This window comes from Plectropomus leopardus, chromosome 20 (genome assembly GCF_026936395.1).
Source record: "Plectropomus leopardus strain MGB_pleo_1.0 chromosome 20, ASM2693639v1, whole genome shotgun sequence".
NCBI lineage: Eukaryota > Metazoa > Chordata > Actinopteri > Perciformes > Serranidae > Plectropomus > Plectropomus leopardus.
In genome coordinates this window covers 1,664,632-1,687,835 of record NC_142195.1, presented here as the reverse complement: position 1 = coordinate 1,687,835, position 23,204 = coordinate 1,664,632, and the positions used below count along the sequence as shown (strand labels likewise).

Below are 23,204 nucleotides of genomic sequence, written 5' to 3'. Positions count from 1 at the left end.
TTCAAGAACAAAACAAAACAACGTGATGATAACAGCTATGCTGATAAATTAACTGGGCTGGTAGTGACAAAACAATGTCAAGTATTGCCTTTCGCCCAACTTGCGACTTTTGGTTCTAAAAACATTCTCAGAATTGTACAATGCAACCAATACAATGTTTTAGTAATGTTTTCAGCTGCAAGTTTTCTTTTAGTTCCCAGAGCGTTCTTCTTAAAGTTAGGGAAACATTCTCTCTAAACATAAAAAAATGTTACAAACTTTTTTTTAAATTGTTAACATATCACATGACATTACATTTTCATTTTTTAAAAAGTTCTGTAATCTCAGGCCTCAATACCATGCTCTGAATGTTGCTTTTAAAATGTTGTTCCTTTGTTTTATGTAACACTGTGGGAATGTTTTATAAAAACATCATTCTATGATCTGTCACCTTTCAGCATAACTATAACATTGTGTCTTAGTCAGCTTTTAAATATGGACGTTATTTGAAATGATTAATATCCTTAAAACGTTCTATGACTATTAGATAAAAATGTTTTCGTTAAAACATTATTTCAACTATCAAAACACAACATTATTGCATTACAGCTAACTATTGTAACGTTTGCCAAAGTTGTGGGAATGTTCCCTGCTAGCTGGGTCTGCTTTGTTTTTTTATGCATGGCACTAAAACTTGAAAGAAGTTCAAAAACAACAACATCAGTGCTACATCTTCCATTGTTGTCTTTCTAATAAGCAACCTTGGATCAAATCCTCACAAGGATTTGTAAAGTTTGGAGAGGCCCCACATTACCAGTTGTTAAGTTATAATCCTAATCAATAGCAAAAATTAGCAGAAAGGTTGTTGTCAATGTTGTAGTGGCATTAAAGGAATACTTTGACCCCAGAGATGATCATTTGTATATTAGTTATTCATCCCATCCTGCATGCCTGGATGGTAAACAAAGAACCCAAGAACACAGAAAATTCTGAATGGATTGAAGTTATAGGGGTTAGCTTTTAACAATAGCAAAAATATTAACTCTGAACTCTGAGCAAATTGATGTGATTTCTTTCAAAAATGTGGGAAAAAGGCAATGAGCAACTTGCCAAGAAATGTTCAACAATGTGCAAGTAATTAGTTGATTTACAAAATCATATATATTTATAATTATCATAGCTACATATTTAAAATTATGTTACAGAATTATAATTTTTCAGCAGTTTTTCAGTTTATCTCTTTGTTGTTGTTTTCTTTTTTTTAAATTCTATTATTTTCCAAATAATTTTCTTTTTACTCATTTCTTGCTAATTTGGGGTAATTTCTTCTTTCGTTGCTCATTGCCCATGTTTTTCGACAGTTTGCTCAGGTTTCAAAGGCTTAAAACATTTCTTCACAAAGTCTTGTACAACTCCTGCAGTATGATCCAAGTCTAATTTATTCAGTTGCATGCTCAGTTCTTCCCAAACACAAAACCAGTTTTGTGAAAATCTTATTTAAAACACCTGTGCATGAGAGTAGTGTAAAGTGTGTAGATTTGAAACTCTGCTTATGCACTCCACTAAAATACTCAGTCATGCTATTCATCTGTGCATGAAACTGTTTAAGCTTAGACAGTTCACACTACACACCTGTCATAGTTGATAAAATAAACATAAAATGGCTGCACTGTTCACACCACACAACCTGCAGTGTTGTAATTTTCATCTTGAAGTCGTTGTGGTTTTCACACTACATGACTGACCAGCGACAGGAGGTCACACGCTACAAAATCTCTCATGTCATGTGATGCGCTGGTCGACCCACAGTCCTGGGTGGGGGGATGCTAACTAAAAGATGGCAGAATCAAAAGGCGACAAAACAGTGTTCAGACAAATCAGGTTGAAACACTGTGTGCAGTAGTCAATCTTCCACCTTCTCTTCCCATCTCTGTCACTCTCTCTCCCTCTAAAACACACATGTCCTCAGCCCATTTCACGCGCTCGCATTAATTTTAGCTCACTGACAAATCTTGATATTTTGCCTGCTCGATAATCACAGTAAAGTAAGGCCTAAGTGGTGTAGTTTAAGTTAGGAATTATGCGGGAGGTGTTATAAATTGTAAGGTTTAAGTGAAAAGTCTTAAGTTTGGTAAGTACTAAGCATACAAGTGGATAAATAAGACATGGATTATGCTGCATGATTTGTGTGAGAGCTTGTAAACAAGTGTTTTGATATAATCTTACTGCTAGTATATGCAGACCCGTATATCTGTCCCCCTCTCTCAGTGACATAAAGAATGCCCTCACATAAAACTGGTCTGTCTCTGAAGTAGAAAGATGCAAATACTTTTAAAGTTGGTGCTACATGGCCAGAGAAAACAGAGAAAAAGAGCTGTGGCATTGGGTTTTGCTTAATAGGTAGAAAACCTACAACTACCAGAATGCTAGTTGATGTACTGTGGACTGGTCTGTGTAAAATGCTGCCTTCATGTGCTCTTGAGAAATATTGTAACGAGCACATGAACGTCCCCCCAACGTCATAATTACGAGTGAGAATTTGGGAAATTTTGATGATACCCCATAAAAATAAGAATAAGTATGTGTATCACTAAGTGAACATGTTCTCATTTCAAGTCATCTACATACTATACTCTTGGTATCTTTCTGCATCTGCTGCTGACATTCAACCAGCACATTCAACCGACACTGGAAAGTCAACAAAAGCACATGGTTAGACGTGGGCTACAAAGGCTTGGGTTTTTAGGTTTAGGCAACACAAGCAAGTGGTTCCTTTTAGGAAAAAAACATCATGGTTTGGCTCTTCATTCCTATAGGAAGTGAACACCAGGTTCCTGGGTGAAAGTACGCGGTCATGCTGCCTTCATGAGCATGTGAATGGCCCTCCAAAGTCGTAATTGCAAGTGGGAAATTTGGATAATACTCGAGTTGCCAAAGTGTGGTGTTTGCATGAAGTTTCAGGGCAGCAGAAATGGTGAAAGCATGGAAATGGTGTCAACAATTGATGGTAGGTTTTTTGAGCCAGAGGTTTAATTACGTGTGAACTTGGTCATAATAGTAGATCTGTATTTGAAAATATATATTGTTTTCTTTGAGCTCGTTCTGGATATTGTGAACCCCGGAGAAATATGCAAAATTCTCACAGTGAAATGATTGGTTAAACTTGGATAGGATAGTTACAATTTTTCTCAGTTACAATATCGTCTCCCCCCTGGAACTGTTCAAATACATCACTAGCACAAATAACTCTACATGCTGTCTGGACCCTATCCCATCCACCCTCCTCAAGAACTGCCTCCCTGTTATCTCCCACCTCATCACCATTATCATCAACACCTCCTTCAGCACTGGCTCTGTCCCCCAACCTCTCAAACTGGCCTGTGTTACTCCTATCCTCAAGAAACCCGGTCTCGACCCCATCTCCTTCAGTAAGTACCAGCCTATCTCCAACCTCCCCTTCATCTCCAAAACTCTAGAACGTGTTGTTGCCACCCAGTGGAAAACACATCTCTCCTCCAATAACCTCTATGAAACATTTCAGTCTGGATTCCGCATTAAAAACAACACAGAAACAGCACTCTTCAAAGTTACAAATGATCTCCTCCTCTCCTCAGACTCTGGACATATTAACATCCTCATCCTCTTCAACCTCTCTGCAGCCTCTGACACCATCAACCAAGCTATCCTCCAGTCCCGTCTCCAATCCTCCCTCAACATCAATGGCACCGCCCTCACCTGGTTTAAATCCTATCTCACTAACAGACAACATTTCATCAAGATCAATAACTGCGCCTCCTCTATTGCCCCTCTGTCCCACAGTGTCCCTCAAGTAGGGCTGGGCAATAAAACTTAATGATATCAATTGCCAAATAACTTTTCCTCAATTGAAATATGAGACGTACTCGATAGAATTTCGATTGAACACATTCCAGCCATGTTTGACAGTGGCACGGCCAACCAAATGCAGTGAATGACTCTGACTCTAGAGTACAGCTGACTGTTTGATAACTGAGTCTAATGTGCTTCCACAGTGTTTAATTATCACAGATCAAACAGCTGATGGTCCAACAGCAGCACCACACTGCAACAGCCACATTTGCAGCAGTGGAAAGTGACTTCTTTAGACATCTATAGACTATTTGTTAGTTTCAGGTTCAGTCAGACTTTGGATGGAATTATTTAGAAACACCAGGACGCATCGCTCCGTGTCTCATCCAGCTGCTCGTGCTGAGCTTGTTATCAGTACCAGGGGCAGATGTAATATTTTGGGGGCCTAGGGCCACAAGCACATTACATTATTTTCACCCTTTCTTGAACTCGTAATGTTGGCAAGCTGTTGGCAGCTATGGGAGAAGTAGGCCAACTCAAAAGTTCTTTTTTTTCTGAGTAAAATGGTTAATAGCACAGACGTTTCACAAAAGACTCAAAGAAGTTCAGGTCAGAGTCCTGCAGTCAGGAGAGGTTGGCCTATTATCAGCACAATGCGCTTAAATTTACCTGAAGTTTGTTTGAGCTTTTAATTTTTATTTAGTGCTGGAAAGTTTAATAAATAATAATAAAGCATATGTTTATTACACTCCAACACCATGGTCAAATGAAACTGTCAGTGAATTATGATATCTTCATATCTCACTTCAGAGTCAAAGGGGTCCTTTAAGCTTGACAGAAATAATGATTTGATATATATCGTGATATATATCGATAACGACTGATATGAAAAAAATTATCGTGATAAGACTTTTTTCCCTGCCCTACCCTCAAGGGATGGTGCTTGGTCCCCTCCTCTGTTATGCCGATGACATTCAACTCTAAATCTCAACCAAAACCATCTCCACTCAAATCCAAACCACTCTCACCGACTGCCTGTCTGAAATCAAAGTCTGGATACAAACAAATTTTCTTAAACTGAACTGTGACAAATCTGAACTCATTATTATTAACACAGTCCTCTCCTTTCAACCCCACATTAATCAAATTACCAAAACTGCATTCTTCCACCTCCTGTCTCCACCCATCTCTCTCCCTCTCAGCTGCTCAAACTCTCATTCACGCCTTTGTCACTTCCCATCTTGATTACTGTAACAGCATCCTCTTCAGTTACAGCTTCAAAGCTCTGAATAAACTACAATACATCCAAAACTCTGCTGCCCGACTCCTCACTCAAACCTCTTCCAACAACCACATCACCTGAAAAAGTGCACTATAAATAAAATGTATTATCATTATTATTATTATTATTATTATTATTATTATTATTAATTCATTTCACACAATTAACTACAAACACAGCCAGAAGATATACAAAAACACTTGTAAAATACTTACAGGAATTTTCCATTTGTACGGGAGCCGTTTTGAAGCCTGGGCTCAGAGTCCTCTCTGGTTATCGATCCATGGAACCAGGGCATTTTTTCATGTGCCGTGGTGGAGATGAGCTTCTCCAGCTGAGGCCTCTGGCTGATGATGGCCTGCTCCAGAGCTGCTCCCTGCACATACACACGAGCTATGTGCATACACTTATAATGACAATATGAAGGCCAAGCCTTTTCTCACCTGTTTTCAACAGTATTATTACAGCAACCTCTACAGTTACCGTTTCCATCTTTACTCCTGCCAAGGAGGTTATGTGTTCAGTTCATTTTACATAATCAAATGTAAAAATACAATGACTCCATATCACAATCCACATTCACGGGTACAAGTTATCCTCTGCATAACCTACACATGGAGCTGGTAGACCCTTCTCATTCCGAAGACATTAAATACTGCCGCTGTTGATGTGATTTTGGGATAAGGTCCTGACACAAAAAAACACTTTTCATGTCCACATGAAAGGTCGTTGGATGGGGTCAGCTGAGAATGCTGCTGCACAGAACCGTTCGCAGTGTTATTATACGCCACAGGACGGTTGGACGGCACCTGCCACGGCAGCATGATACACAGATGGGTGGCATTAGTTGAGAATGCAGCCGGATGGAACCTGTCGTGTCTGCATAATACACCGCTGGATGGTGTCACTGCCGGTACTGATGTCATATAGTGAGCATAAAGGTCCCTATAGGGCAGGCAGGAAGGGCGGTGGATGAATCCAACACTATTAACTTTCATTTCCGGTGTTTGCTTCCCATCTGAATGTGATGTCTTTTTTCTTCTTACCATGTGCCTATTTTGCCTAAACCTGACCATCTGTGCCAGCATGTGCGTTTATAGATGTCCTGGAGTTGGCTGCCATGTGTTGCCATGTGCTTTTGTTGACAATACACGGAAGCTGCATCCCCAGAAGGTCAATAGCAGAAACAAAGGGATACAGATACAAAAGGCCACTGTGACGACTTGGGATGAGAATGTGTTGGAGCTGCTTTTTCTCAAACTATAAAGGTATGGCGACTCACGCATTAAAGTCTGTGGTTTCTTAGACCAATTCACTGCCCCTCCTGCCTGCTCTATAGATGCCCTCATGCTCCTTATATTATGTTGTTACCAGCAGCATTTTAACCTGACACTGTCCTGCTGTGTTCATGTAGACGCAACAGGTTCTGTCCAACTGTATCCTGAAGTGATGCTGCCCGTCCCCTTATCATGCTAGCTCTGTCCGTCCAGCAGCATATCATATGGACGGGAAAGGTGGCTTTTTGTGTTGGGATGTAGGGCTTAAAGCACCAACAAAGCAGCAATATTTAACAACTTCACAAACTTTAGAGGTGATAGCACATTTAGTAAATCTTGAGTTGGACAGTTCATTGTCAACCTTGGAAAAAGTAAATTATCTCAAGGTCCACAAGTGTTCTTTTTAAACCATCCGAACGGTAGAGTAATTTTTTTCAATCATCAGCTATTTAACTATTTTGTAAAATAATGTTAGGAAAACTACAGTTCATTACAGCTTCAGTTTTATTTTTTGTATTGCCATCTCTCATTTGCATTCACCAAAGTGATTACTGAGACCTGGAAACACAGAGGTCTCACTAAAAAGAAGTAAGAAGGGTCAAGAAACACAATACTTAAAATGCCACTCAAATTATATGTTGTTAACACCCCTCTTCGTCTTGTAGATATCCTAACTGGCTTTGACTTCCAGGGTAGAGTTAAAACTAACCTGCAGGTTCCATGTCTGCTTCACATACTCTCGGATCAGTTTCTCCTTCAGGTCCTCAAACGGCCCCACCTTTGGCTGCATGTTCTTGGGCCTGTTGCAGGGTTTCTTTAGCAGACACACAAGGCCATCCGTCTCCTGGGAGTGGTAGTCGATCACATCCACAGGGCTCCTGTGGCTTTTACCTCCAGCGATAGCATATGTGTCATTGGGTTCTCTTTCAATGGTGTAGTGGTAGCAGCGGCCTGAATGCAACACAGACAGTGCAAAGCCACCCAGATAGTTTCGGCTTTGCCGTAGCAGGTACAGGCCGTTACTTGTGCCCCCCTGCTGCAGGTAGTCCTCTGCCTCCTCCCTGGTGATGTTTCCATAGAAGAATGGCAATGCATTCACCTCGTCAGCCATGTTGGCTTCTGGATAGTTGACCCCCTCTCAGCCACCAGGATGCAATTGCCCTGAAAAACAAAAGGAAAACCAGAAACAATCAGGATTAATTGCACTGTTGGCACTAGTCGACTTTTGTCTTCTTTTCATCGTCTGATTCAGCATCTTATAGTCTGGCAGTGAGAGAAATCACTCGACCGGCAGTTCAGCTCAGTCCACCAGAAGGAAAAAACAGAAGAGAAAAGCAAACAAATGACTGAAGTCACTCGGACGTGAAATTAAAACAGACTTGTTATATTAGGTAAGATTATTAGATCGAACTAGGATTTAAATATTTTCTTCATTAAACTTGTGTGACACTGAGTAAATCTGCAGGATTATTTTTTTATCCATTGAGCAGAAATAGTTTATAATATTTTTAATGTTTACTAGCGTATGGTGAATATTATTTGTTCTTTCAACATTGGGTTGTGTTGTGTCACCACTTTGTGTCCTTCTCTCCCCTCTGCTCCTCCGTCCACTCACAGCCCACATTACTCACCACAACCTCCATTCTCATGTCCTCGCTGACCTGCTGACTTCACATCTCATTTTCACTCTCAATATCTGATCACTAATGTTCCACAGAGACAGCTTTCAAAATATATCAGATTAAACTTTGAGCTGATTTGCGAGAACCACTAAAACAGATATTTCTCTCACTTACAGAACAGCGCACAGTCTTTAACCTGAAGGCTCCAGCCTGCAAAAAGCTCAGTCAAAAAATGGTGACTGGACTGTATTTCTACCGCACTTTGCACTTTTATCACTTTTCTTTTATATTTTTTCTAAAGAGAGCACAACTCACTTCAGAGCCACTCATTCATCTCTACACACACACTGAAACAGAGAAGTCGCATGAAGTGTTGGGCTGCACATCAGGAGCAGTTTGGGGTCTAACATTAGCTGTCACACGGCGGTCTGCAAATACACCACGTACTGACAGTTACAAATGTGCTGGGACACATAACAGCAAACTGTGCTTCCTTCCTAATTTGTTTTTAAGCCCAACAAGGTCTTTGTTGTTTCAGATAAAAAATAACCTCAATGTCTGATTTTTTTTCGCTTCCAGTTGAAGTAAATGTCTTTAATCTTTTTTTTTAAGATTATGTTTTGGGGCTTTTATTGCCTTGGAAGAGAGAGAGAGAGAGAGAGAGAGTGAAAGGGGGAGACATGCAGCAAAGGGCCAAGGCCGGAACTGAACCCACAGCTGCTGCGGCAAGGACATAACCTCTGTACATGTGGCGCTGCTCTATCCACTGAGCCACTAGGCTTTAATCTTTTTGAATGGACTTAGTACAGAAACGTCTGCCTGTCCAGAAAAAGCAGCCGTCCTGTCAAAGTTGCAGCAAATCTAATTAAGTAAGTCTGCTCCAGTTTTTCTGATATTTTAACGAAGTGACTCCTAAGAACCCTGAGGTTATTAGGGCGTAAATATAGATGATGCAGGCAGAGTGGGTTCACTGGGGCCCGGGGTTTGGGGGACCTGTAGAGAGAACGCGACCTTGCCAGTGACTGAGAGTGCCCCAGGGGAACACACCTGTGTTTAAAAAAGAAAAAAAGATGTTGTGATGTTGACACTGTCCAACAACATTATATACTATATTATATTTCGATTATATTGATACAGACAAGTATCATTTCTTAATCACATATCATTCTGTTGTGCACTGCTGCTGCACTGCTATTAATTAAACAAATCTCACTTTACCTAGAAGGTGAAATTGTGAAATTGTCCTTAAATCTTTCCTGTATTCTTTTTCCTGTCGTGCATATCTTATTATTATTATTATTGTTGTTGTTATTGTTATTGTTATTCATTTTATTTCATTTACGTATTTATTTATTTATTTATTTTACTTCCCTAGTTCTTCATCTGTTTGTTTTGTTTGATGTTTCGAAAGTTTTCTGGTCCTGAAGAACAAAAACTGTTCAAGACCAACAAAGTGCTGAAAATGTTTAATTTGAACATCCATAATTTTAAGACTCAATCTCTACATGAACAGCTCTTAAACTGACCTTGTGATGAGATTTTTGTATCAAAAACTTCAGGTTTGCCCTTTTTTTTAATAAAATATGCAACACAATCGCCAGCAAAAAGTGATGTTTCTGAAACCATAGTTTGCCACATAATGTGGCGGATATATTAAAACCTTTCGTTTCAACAGTACTGTTTTGGTGGTCTGCCGCCTGGCAGGCATCTGCATAACTGCCATGTCATTCATTGTCCTTGTCACCTCCTGATGACAAAGTCAGCTTATATAAATATTATATTATATATTATATATATATATACTGCATCACTTCAAATACGCTGAGATGATACCTGTGCAACATGTAAATGTAACATATTTATTTGCAGAAATGTACAATGCCAACATTTATATTTACATTAACATTTACTCCTGGTTATAAAATTTCTTAATAATGATCAAGATTCAAAGTTTAGTAAAGTAAAGCAGCTATACTTTAGACCTTTATGTGTCTCATCAGCCTGACCTCACTGTGTTTCTCTGCTGATCTTTAGGTTTAAAATTAACTACAGCTGTATAATCAGTGACATGTACTCAAAACCAATATGAAAGTACCTCTTTTGGAGCTAAATGGCTGCTATAAAGATAAATTATTATATCGCATCAAAATACTGTTTCTATAGTAGGATCATTCAGCCCCGTCTAACAAAAGTGCTTAATGGACTGCTTTTCTAGTCTTGGTGACCACTCAGAATGCTCTTACAGTGCAGGCATCATTCACACACACATTCACACACTGATGTATCATACAAAGTGCCACCTGCTCATCACATAATCATCAAACGTTCGCAATTTAGGAGATCAGTATCTTGCCCAGGGACCAGACTGGGTTCTAGACTGCTTTGAACGGGAGGGCAGTGAGAGATGTTGGTGGGTAATATGAGTTATTCTTTAGGACTGTATACTGAACTGTTTCTTGTTTTAATCCAAAGCCAAATGAGTATCATTTTTTTAAAGGGTTTAAGGACATGTGGGGCTTAGACCTGACCTCAGTAAGGGGTTGCAGGGGAATCCTCCCCCAGGAAAATTTGTTTTATAAACAGGCTCAATTTTGTGCTTTTTTATGCACTCTGGCAATGACACTCAAGGGCTGGTGGGCCAAATCTAGTCCCAGATAGGGTGCTGGGTGGCCCTCTAACCATTTTGTGATTCACACTGGAAATTGTAAGTATACATAAGGTGCAAGGGTGCACCCCGACAGAGGTCCTACATAAACCCTAGAATCTTAGAAATGTCTTAAAATCCTTGAAAAGTCCTAAAATCTTCAGAATGTTCTAAAACTTGAGAAATTCCCTACAATCCAAAAAATGTCCTAAAATCTTCAAATTCAAGGAATATCCTAAAATCCTAAAAAACTTCCTCAAATCTATAAAATGTCCTAAAATCCTAGAAATGTCAAAAATCCTTAAAATGTCCTAATTTCTAGAAATGAATTTAAAATTTAAAATTTCCTAAACTTTTAGAAATGTCCTAAAATCTTTAAAATGTCCCAATTTCAAAAAATGTCCTAAAATCCGAGAAATGGAAAACATGTATGGGGCTGCTATGACTGGCCCCTGACCTCCTGTCATTTTGCAGAGGTGTTTCTCTATCTACAGCCAATCATGAGCCCACAAACATTCACAATAGAGTCATGAGTCCCGACATGATTAATATGGTTGGAAAGACGCAAAGACAAGGTTGTGCTACACACACCTGTACACATAAATTCTTGTTTTTATTCATTATTTATTCTGAAATAATGCATATATATTTATACCTTTATCCATTTGGCCTTAAACTGTTATTGAAATGAAACTGATGATCTGATAAGTTCAGAGGGAACTGCTGACAACTCAGACATCTCAAGTGTGACAAGTGGAGAGTAGACATTTTTTTAGGGGGTTTAAAAGTATTTCCCTCTAAAATATAGTGAAGTCAAAATATTAACCCTTTACAATCTGGATCGACATCACTTTTCTTGTGCTGCATTTGGATGCCTTTGGCAGGTATTTTAACCTTTGAACCCTGAGCAAATTGTTTGAATTCTTTTAAAAAAATAGTAAAAAAGGCAATGAGCAACTTACAGAGAACGTCTCACCTATTGAAAAAAATTAGTTGGTTTAGAAAAATATTTTTAAAAGGCTAGGGGAACTTGCTCATAAAGCTATATCTATAATAATAAGAATAATATCTTTAAAATTATGCAGAATAATTATTATTTTTCAAGCACTTTTTTTCCAGGTCATTTCCATGTGTTTACTGGGTTTGTTTTTTTTTTTTACCTTGAGGCGGGGTTTTGTGCTAATTTGCTGATTTTTTTTAGGAATTGTTCTTGTTCTTTTTACCAACTTCTCACAAAGTTTTGGGTCATTTCTGCTTAAGATGCTCATCTTCTCATCTTTAATCTCTCTTTTTTTTTTTAACAAATTAAGCCAGTTGGCTAAGGTGTCAAAGAGTTAAGTAACAGAAATGAAAATATTAAAGTTCTTGAAATGTCCTTAAATCCACTGTTCAAGACCTGAACAAACTCTATTTTTACTCATAAGAATAAAAGCGCCTCCTCGTCATGTTACATATTCAAGTCCTAAATATGAATTTGATTTCTAAGAAAACTCTTTTAGTCTCTCTCATTGGGGTAAATTAATAAAGAGTGGTATAAGGTCAATTAACACGTGAAATGATTCTATGATGTTATATGTTTATCATTAATTTCCTGAAACAAGAACAGCTGCTCTGAGCGTGTGGCAGATTTTTCTTGTTTTATCAAAATTGAATCAGCAAAGTGAGCAATGAAATGACTTGAGATAAACCCAGTGAAAAAAGGAAGTGTTATTCTTCATTTTGAAACAAGGAACTGTGATGGTGAAGTCCAAAAAGTCTCTAACCAGACATAAAGAAAACCCAAAAACGGCACTTACTGTGTGCGATGTGGTGGAGTGTTTGCAGAGTGTTGGTCCTCCTGTCGTTTGGTTCTTTCAGTTCTTCAGCATTTCAGCTGCCAGTGGTCTGAACATGTGAACAGATCATCTTAAAGCGAGCCAGCACCTGACAAAAATAATAAGTTATTGTCACACACATGAAAGCAGTCAGTCACTGATGATGATCCCGCCTGCGTTTCCCAGTTGGACCACATGAACAGTCACTGGGCGGACTGGTACACAGCCACTGTGTGGACTGCTTTACAGTGAGGTGGTGCAGCGCAGAAGCTTCCTCATTTCAACGACTTCCTTGACAATTTAATTCTTTTACTTCCCTTTTTTTTTATCTTAACACTGACCACCACGTCTGCTGCTCACAGGAAATGATGTGACAAACGTGATGACTCAAATGACGGCGCAATTAACCTAAAGATTACTCAGATGGATTTCATTATATTTTTTTAAATATATTTTTCGATGAGGAAGAACCTTGTTGACCTTGGAAACAGCAATGTTGATGGACAAAAAATATCTTGAGAAAAAAAACAAGAAAACTGTACTGAGGGAGACCCTGCACAGCAGCTGGAAGCTTCAAGCATCTAATTACTGGACCTCAAATTTTTTTGTCTTTTGATTTTTGGCCCTACAGTGTCTAGATAATCTGGTTTGTAAAATAACATATAATGTGTTTTTTGTAGGTTTTCCATTAGCTAACGTCTATTAGTCTAAGTTTTTGGTTTAGGAAATTTGCAATATGACAAATGTCAGTAAGTGTTAACTTGTTTTTATTTTTCATCCATCATTAGGTTTTATGTTTTATATTTGTCTGATTTTAACTGCAAAGGTGTAGATTTCAGGGGGGACACAGGGGATATGTCTCCCTCAGTGATAAGTACATGTATTTGTCCGCCCCAATAAATACATGAAAGTAGCAGAGAACTTTTATGTATATCAAAAACTGATGTAGAAAAGGCACACATTGGTACGCAGGAAGTTAAGTGTCTGACACTCAAATCTGCTTGCAGAGGATCTCTAAACCCTCTGTTTCATATGGGCCCCCCACTACACAGTGCTGAAACTAAACCGATGCACTTGCATTATGGTATAAAAATGATTTTGCTGGAATCATGCAGAAGATTAAAGGTATTTTATATTACGCTGACAATATGTGGTAATGACTAATCTAATATGGATTTTAATATTACAAACTGGGAGCCAGTCATGTGTATTTATGATATATGATGCTGGTAATTGTTAATACCTAATAAAACAAAAGGGAAAAAAGATATGTATAGACTACGCTGTCTGCAGAATTTAGACTGTCATCTGTGCAATTATAAATTATTAAAATTATTACTGCAATAATTAAGCAATTTAATACTTTTTGAAATGTAATTTAAAATCTAAATGTTTCAAATCAAAATAAATAATAAATGTATTTAGATGAAAATTTATTTTATTTTACAGCAATAACAAAATATAAGTATGTCTTTTTTTGCTTGTCTTTCTGCTCATGTTGTAATAAGATTATGAATTTATCTGATTGCACAACTGCTCAGATCCATTACCTTTGAAAAAATTATAATACCACAGTGTAAATCTGCTCTGTTAGTCTACAAGTAAAAGCCACACATTTCACATTTTATGGGGTTTAAATATAACAAATAAAATAGTAATGGTTATATAAGAAACATTTCTAGTTATTACCGATGTCTTAAGCAGCTTTTCTAGGGTCAGGGTGTTACTAATTTTAAATACTTTACATACTGTTGGGTAGTTTAACCATATGCAATACATTATATAATATTCTACTGAATCTATGAATAAAGTAACTAGCAACTATATACAGTAGTAGCTGTTAGGTATATGCCTGAAATTTACCTCCAAAGAGGAATTGTAGGTTAAGGTGTGTGTGTGTGTGTGTGTGTGTGTGTGGGGGGGGGGTGTTATGGATATATTAACAGATTTAAAATTTATTATTACAATTTGTTTTTCCATTTAATAATGCGTCTTCATATTCTTACTCACTGTCATCCATGCTGTTAAGGCCATATAGACTGTGTGTGTGTGTGTGTGTGTGTGATATTCAAACTCGCTGTCATCTGCTGTCACTAAAGACAAGCCTCTATTAAAGCCATATAGACGGTGTAAGTGAGTGTGTGCATGTGTGTGAGTGTGTGTGTGCGTGTGTGTGTTTGAATGTTAGCACCAAGCAGTGTAAGCAGGAAGTTAGTGAGTCACATGTCATGAGCAGAACATGTTTACCAATCAGGAAGTGCCCGTGGCTTTCGTGTGTTTAACACTCGCTGAACACTGCCCCAGCCTTTTGCTGATTGGTAGTTTCATGGTTATGGTTATGCGTAGGTGTATGTTAAATTAAGGGTTGGGGTACGCTCTGTTGTTATGCTAAGATTAAGTTATGGTTTGGGGTTAATCATGTTTTAATGCTTACTTATAAATTTGGTACATCAAGTTTGATGTATGTATACTGTGCGATGATAAACGCCTACTGAATCACAGCCTACGTCATAAGTCATTAACATCAATATGCAAGAACAAAATGTCATCAGGGGTGTGTGATCATCTATGGCACTGTAGTGGTGAGTGATAATGGACACAAACATGAATCAAGCCTTTCCTATGATGGCATTTATGTGGGTGGAAGAAAGTCTGAGGAAGAGGAGGAGGAGAAGAATGTGGACACAGTCCTAGCTGGGGAGAAGAGGCCAACTTGACATGCCAATTTTGCAACAAGAGCTTAAAATAAGTATTAGTATCTGCTAGTGTTTAACATGTAGCAGCGTCACGCTGATCAAGTCGTTATTTCATTTGCCAATTTTGTTGGGTGGTTAGCAGACGTAGGTCATAACAGCAGTACCACAGTGAGATGTTCATCCTAAATTTCTGACACTGTCAAAATTTGATCCCAGGCTGTCTTTGTTCACAAGACCGTGATAACGGCCGTCCTTAAACCTCTCTCACTGTGTGACGTAGAATCACCGTTTTACAGCCCATCCAAAGATATCGCAACGCTTCTTTGTTCATCTTTCATCTGGAACAGCACAAAATCACACCGTAGAACAGGATTACAGGGTAGTTTAAATTAGGGGTTGTGGCCATGTTGTAATGCTTTTGCAATTAATTTTGATTAATTAATCACGGATAAAATAATGCATTAAAAACAATTAATGATTATTAATTGTGTTCGGTGAAGCCCTTTGACCCGGTGCGTCACTGAAGGCCACAGTGGCTTTGTAACATGAATTTTTGTGTCATCGGAGTACTTCAAGCCTGAAATATCACCTCAACACAAAGCATTTAGCAGTGAACCCAGAGGCCCGAGCTCGCACAGCCTCTGATGCTAGCGCCAGCCTCTTCAAGCCACAATGAACCAGGCATTCAGACGCAAACTGAATAAGTCTGCCTGTGACCATCTAACTAACTCACTGCAAAATAGTTTACAATGAACTGCAGAGCAGTTTAGATGGTAGAGGACAGGCAGTTACCATCTTACAAGCCACCATTGAGATGCACAATTGTGTCCAAAATCCAGCAGCTTTTGGCACAGAATAGAGGAAAAAAAAATGTAGGAACGGGGCCTGAATATACTGTGCTGACTGGGGATTATCGGACTGTAGTTATTCACTCTGCCAAAATTTAACTGAATGTTATTTTTTAAAATACTTTCAGAGCAAAAAATGATGTATAAGATTATTTTAGATTAATTAGTCACAGAGCATTAATTTGATTATTTTTTTTAATCATTCCACAGCCCTACCTGGAATGCTTAAAGTGTACATTAAGTTAAGGGTTGGGGTTAGCCATGTTGTAGTGCTTAAAGTGTACATTAAGTTAAGGGTTGGGGTTAGCCATGTTGACATACTTAAAGTTAGGGGAAGGGGTTATGCAATTATTGTGAGAAGAAAGCACATAAAAAGAGAAATACAAACATGAGTATCCACACTGTTCATGTGTTTGTGTGGCCTCCATTTACATTTAAACCTTCTTTCCTGCACCCCAGCACCCCAGCAGCACTTCACAAATGTACTTGCATCATTATTGTGATCACACCAATTTCACCAGGCATACGTCTCATTCTTGAATGCCTTTTTTTCCTCACCTGTTACTCAAAACCATTATATACCCTTCCTTTATCAATACGAGTGTAACTTTGTGCAGTCTCCCGCAATTGTTATTTAACAATGGATTTATTTGTCATTTTTTATTGAGCCATGCCTGAAAAAAAAAGTTTTAAAGGCCCTCCAACATAATTGATACATCAAATTCTGTGTTAATCCTCATAGATGTCTGCTATGATTTTTCCTTTTGTTAGCTTTGTTATTCAAGGATTTATTTTTGTTGTTACACAAAAGTGGATTACACAATGCGGTATAGCTTTAACCTCCATGTTACACACACAGCTACTAAAATTTATTAAAATATTTAAATTGGATTGGAATATAAAGACTAAAACAGGAGATAAAATAAAACTATAGAGCAATATCATGAGTAAAAGACACACACACACACACACACACACACACACACACACACACACACACAGATACAACGATCTACATCACAGTGTGGAAGAGAAGTGAGAAGAAAAACAGAGAGGTTATCTACAGCACAGCATGGGGGAGATTGTGCAACACAGTGACATTTGAAGCTAGCAGGCCACATGCAGACTGAGGTTCATCATCAAGGTGAGGTGGTTCAGGTTTGTTTGGAGTTGATGCGCTGAGGAATGGAAAATCTCACCATCTGATGTCTACGCTATACTTTGTTGTCTTTGTGCTGCAGCTTTACTGCTCACGTCTCTTCCCACTGAAGGAAGTGACCTGCCTTCACTTCCTCAGCTGCTCTTACTATAGAAACGTGGCCTTGAAGGGCTACATGGGTCTTGATTGAATAAACCATATAAGAATCACACTTACCTACTCAGAACTATCAACAAGTATGTGAAATGTGATGACTTTGATGACTTCTGCAGCTCCATCACATGCAAAGCTCTCAATCAGTCCATCAGGGCTCAGTTTAATTTCAGCAATAATTAAATGGATAAGGTTTTGTTAAGATGCAACTCCGATATTCCAAAACTTCCCATCAGAATCTCATGTACATAAACTAAACTCCTTACAGGTTAGGCTACGTTTAAGATACGGTAAGACTTAATTAATCCTATGATGGGAAAATTCACACGATACAGAAGCTAAAGAGTCATAAACAAAAGGAAAATGGGAAAAAGTGATTGAGTGGTAATAAACATATTACAAAAGTAAAAATTAGATAAAATAAAAAAAAAGTCTCACTTATACAGATAATGTATATCCCATGTATATGTATATATATATGTGTGTATGTGTGTGTGTGTGTGTGTGTGTATAAAGATTGATAGATGCACAGGATAACTGTAATACACACATGGTGTGTGGCATTTGAACTGTAAAATATATAAATATATGAAGATTAAAGGTGGGAAAATATTGTACAGGAATGTTACATAGTATAAATATAAGGGATATGGGTAAGGATATGCACACGCATGCACACGTGTGCACACACACGTAAATATCTATCTACATAAAATGTTAATTATGTGTGTGTGTGTGTGTGTGTGTGTGTGTGTGTGTGTAAAATATAACCTAAGATATTTGTAATGTTCAAATTAGCTGTCATCAACAGTGTTCTGCTATATATTCTGACCATAGACAGTCTATGATGCTAACATGTTAACTTTGCTCCATGTGGCTCCACCTTGAGGAAAAACAGAACTTTGACGATCAATAGGAAAACATTCTTCCATCAATCAACCTGGGTGTGAGAAAACATTTTGATATCAGTGTTTTGATGGATAATCATGGCTGTTATAAAAAGCAACAACACCGCCCCTGAAAAATCTTCCAGCACACACAGTAGAATCATGCCATTAGCTTACCATCAACAGAGAGGCTCACTATCATGTTTCAGCTAAATCTAAACCTATTGGTAATTATCTATCTAATCTAATATTTATTTTAATGATATTCATTTTTTTTCCAAACACAGCCACCCAACCAGTGACCAGATACTACAGTCAGCCCATAAGCCACAGGGATATATTTTAAGAAGACATGCTTGACAGAGCTCAATTAGAGCAGAACAGTTATGCACACTGAATAAATGTGTGATGAGTTCCTCAAATTATATGTATGTTCACATTACAGTAAGTCCGTCTTTGCAAGTTGCAGTTCTCTTTTTGCATCACTCAACTTCCTGTTTTCTATTATTAAAAATTATCTTCAAATGGTGTGCCTTAAAGATGTTTTCTTGTTTTGTTTTGTTTTCTTATTAATCATTTTGTGCTATACACTTAAATTATTGGTTTGTGTTTATTTTTGTTTCTGGTTAGAAAAAAAAACTTCAACTGGTAACACAAAAAAATAACTTGCTAACTTGATCAACAAAAAACTCATTAATTCATTTATGTGTTACCAACCAAGTACTTTCAAGTTTGTTAGCAATTCTGTTTTTCAGTCATTTTACTGTCAAGAGCAGAAACCAATTCTGTTCCTCAGAACAAAGCTTAGTATTTTAGTCTCAACCCATTTTATTATTCATAACCTAACTTTAACACTTTGATTCTCGAATCAAATATCTGATGGATGTTTAGATTAAACCAACTAGTTTGTTACAGCTCCTCTCCTGGTAAACATAAAAAATGACAAAGCACAGAACATACATGTTGTAAAAGGACAGAAAGACATTAAATGTTATAAGCCTGTTAGGGCTTATGAAACATTTCATGACAACAAAGAGATAATTGGAATGACAAAATCAAAATAGCAATGACAAAAGTGAAATCAGTTTAACTCCTTATATTTTATTGCACTCACACTTCCACTTTCCAGACACCTCTACAATCACTGATATTTGTCACCAGGCATCTGCAACAGCATCAACATATACAGTAAATATTAACAGCATCACTGATTTATATTACTGTACAAACACTCAACAGTGAAATTTAAACCGCTAACTACGTCCCTCTGATTAAAGGCACCATTTTCTGTGTGAAGTATGCTAAAAAACAAAATAGCAAAATATAGAAAACATACACAACATAACACAACACAAGTGAGTTAAAGAAATAAAAGTGTAAGATGATGTGATAATTAAAAAAAATCTACTATGCATGTAGTATATTGAAAATGAATCTTTTCTTTTTTTCATCTTGAAACATAGTGGCATCATGACAAAAAAAACAACAACTGCCATTTAAAGGGTTAACATCTTGAAAATGAATGAATATTTGATATTTAGGATTAGGACAAATGTTTAAAAAAATAAACTAAATTAAAGTAGAAAATAATATCAATGTATAATGTTTTTTTAAAGCTTGATTTTGAAATACAGATTTTGTAATAATAAAAAAAAAAAAAAATCTACTAGGCATCTAGTATATTTAAAATAATTAATTTTTTTGTTGTTTTTCTTTCCATCTAAAAACATAGTGGCATCATGACAAAAAGATGGCATTTAATGGTTATAATTCTGAATGAATATATATTCTGAATGATTAATGAATATTTGATATTTATGATTAGGACGTGTTAAAACAAAGTAACTTGACAAAAGTACAAAATAATCTTGATGTATAATATTTCTTTAAAGTTTGATTTTAAATAGCGCATTTGATGTGAAGAGCAATTCGAAAGCGTGTAACATTAAAGCAGGCCCTAAGCGTTAAATTTGTAATTTAATAACATATCCGTTACATGTTATGTTGCTAGTTACTAGTTACATGTTACTAGTTACACAAGTTGTGGACACTGAAGATGCCCACAACTTGTGTCTGTCCCTGGGGCCACTGGCAGGTTAATCAGACCCTGGTTTCTGCTCCATTTTTGCATTTGCATTGACACTCAGTGACACTCATTGCAAATGCATGCCCGTGCACATATATAGGCCTAACCTATGGCTTGTGTCTGTGTTTGCAGGAGGATAACCTCTCTCCTCTAGTGATGATCATCAGGGGACGCGGATCTGATTTGTCTCGGCGTCGTTTAATTTCTCCACCGGGGCATCAGCCGGAACCTCTGAGCATCCAGCTCAAGTCTTCTCTCTAACACTGTCCATTTCTGCGCTTTCATATTCACTGCTAAATGACATCCGGATGCAGAATGTTGTGGTTAAATATTTGGCGGTCACTCACCCTCCTGACTGCTGTTCCTTCACTCCAGGTGGTCGCTCTCTGTCACCCCATCATGAAAAAGGTGTTCTGTGAGGTCGCCTTTATGTAGTGTGTGTGTGATTCACTGATGTGAGCAGGACTGACGGAGTTGTCACAGGTCGGCAGGACCATCCTACTGCCTTTCACCTCAAATGTTCAGCTGCAGGATCTGAGCTTCCGTCCCGGAGCTGCTGGATTCTTGGATTACTTCCTATTGGTCCACAACCGTGAGTTAGTTTGGTTTTCTCGGATAAGGAAAGCATAACCCGCCCTTCTCTCACTCTGATTGGCTAGTGCTTGTTGCCTGTTGGTTAGGTTGGGAGCGAGATTGGTTAGGGTCAGGCTAAGCCAATCAGAGGCTGAGTAAGGCAGGGTAGGGCGGGTCATGCATCACTGTTATAAAAAAAAAATACATAACAAATCGCTAACCGTAAAATAATCACTTGTTCAATTTAAACCTTTAAAACTTGAGCAAAATGGCATGATTTTTTCTGCAGACACGGTAATAAGGCAATGAGCAATGAAAAAAAGAAATGACCCCAAAATAAGCAGCAAATTTGTAAAAAGTTGTTTTAAAAACAAAATACTTACTATATATTTTTTAATATGTTATTATGACACCTATACATACGTTTCTCCTAGCTTTTTAAAAATTATTTTTAAAATCCGGCAATTTCTTGCAATTTGTGGAATATTTCTTACCAAGTTGCTCATTGCCTTTTTTCCTATGTTTTTTTTTTTTCAAAAGAATTCGTACCAGACATCTGAAAGCAGAACAAGAGAAGTGATGTCATTCCAAGTTTCAGGCATTAGTGTTGCCTATGTTCATTATTTTATATTTTTGTCATTATCCCTAAAGTATGAATTTACTGTTTTGTTTTTTAAGCGGAAAATTTACATCAGATTTAAAATAAATGAATCATTCCTGTAATCACCAGCAGATGGTGGTGCTGCTACATAAGGAGTTGATTCTAACCAATGACGGAGAAACAGTTACTGTGGCCTACACTATGTAGTCTTTGATGTCACTTCATTTCACTTCTTTTAGGATGGCAGCCTGCAAAGGGCCCCCTATCACATGAAAAGCACACTTACATATGCATTGATAAAAATAAATAAATAAATGTAACCTAATAAAATAACATTTCCCCCCTTCTTCTCTTATTCTTCATTTCAGGTTTGAAGATTGGAGTTTAAGTCCATTACACATCCACCCATCCATCCATTGTCATTCACTTATCCAGGTCTGGATCACGGGGGCAGTAGACTGAGCATTCTAGTATGAGTATTGAGTATTATACTACTGAGTATTCTAGATGTCCCTCTCCCCAGCAATGCTTTTCAGCCCCTCCTGGGGGATCCTGAGGTGTTCCCAGGCCAGATGAGATATATAATCCCTCCAGCGTGTTCTGAGTCTTTCATGAGACCACCTACCAGTTGGACATGCCCAGAGCACCTCCAATGGGAGATGTATGTGTAATCTCATTCTTTCAGTCATTACCCAAAGCTCAAGACCAAAGGTGACGTCTGGGAATAGATGAACCAGTAAATTGAAAGCTTTACCATCCGGCTCAGCTCCCTCCTTACCGTGACAGTCTGGTGCAACGCCTGCATCACAGTGGATGCCGCACCATATTGCCTATCCATCTCACGCTCCATTTTACCCGCACTCGTGAACAAGACCCTTAGATACTTGAACTACTTTCTCCCAACCCAGCGGGGGCAATCCACTGTTTTCAAGCAGAGAACCATGGCCTCAGTGTTCGACGTGCTGACTCTGATCCCAACCGCTTCACAGTCAGCTGCAAACCACCCCAGTGCATGGTGTGATGAAGTCAACAGAACCACATCACCTGCAAAGAGCAAAGATGCAATTCTGAGGCCCCCAAACTGGATCCCTTGTGTTACACAACACATGACAATTGATATGGATATTTGTTTCCCCAGGTTCAGGGCACAAAAAAACTGAGCTAGAGGCCTGTAGTACTATTTATGGTACCCACACAAACAGACTGGACTAGTAAACATCACAGACCAGATAGGTGTGAGGATGTAGCAAGGACTAGATATACTGAGGTATAGATCAGTATAAACAACGACTCCTTTAGACAAAATGCAGTCTCATTTTTATAGCCCTGTTCTTTTTTTTTTTTCTCCAGATCTGTTCACAAAGATGATTTTAAGGTGCATGTGGTTGATATGATGTAGTCTGACCCTAAAATTAATCCCTGTGGATCATTTTTAGGGTTTAAAATTGATCCACAGGGATCCTAAAATCGATCCCTGTGGAACACCACATTTGAACACCCCTGGATCTGATAAGGTGTCATTGATATCTACATGCTGAATATGATTATGCGAACTTCCCACACCTACTTGTTGGTGGATCTGATACAATGCCTTCCTGAAAGATCTCCCATAATTATCATTATCACCTTTACTTTTTACTCTGGAATGTAAAATGTTAAATACATGTTTACCCTTCATGGAGAGTAGCGTTCACATTAGCCTGCAAATTGAATGTATGTCTGCTTGAATGTACTTGATCACTGTACCTAATTCCG

General features: G+C 38.0%; 1 protein-coding gene across 2 annotated transcripts in view; it reads right to left on the bottom strand.

Annotated features, from left to right (window-relative positions):
- Positions 1–12,725, bottom strand: part of syk (spleen tyrosine kinase) — a 33,088-nt gene extending 20,363 nt beyond the window's left edge. For both annotated transcript variants that reach the window (XM_042509358.2, XM_042509359.2), the window contains exons 1-3: positions 12,429–12,725; positions 7,076–7,527; positions 5,305–5,465 (exon numbers count right to left, since the gene is read on the bottom strand). In XM_042509358.2, the coding sequence (XP_042365292.2) occupies positions 5,305–5,465; positions 7,076–7,477 (563 nt within the window). In that variant the 5' untranslated portion in view covers positions 7,478–7,527; positions 12,429–12,725. The remainder of the gene's footprint in view (positions 1–5,304; positions 5,466–7,075; positions 7,528–12,428) is intronic.
- Between the last annotated feature and the right edge of the window lie 10,479 nt (positions 12,726–23,204).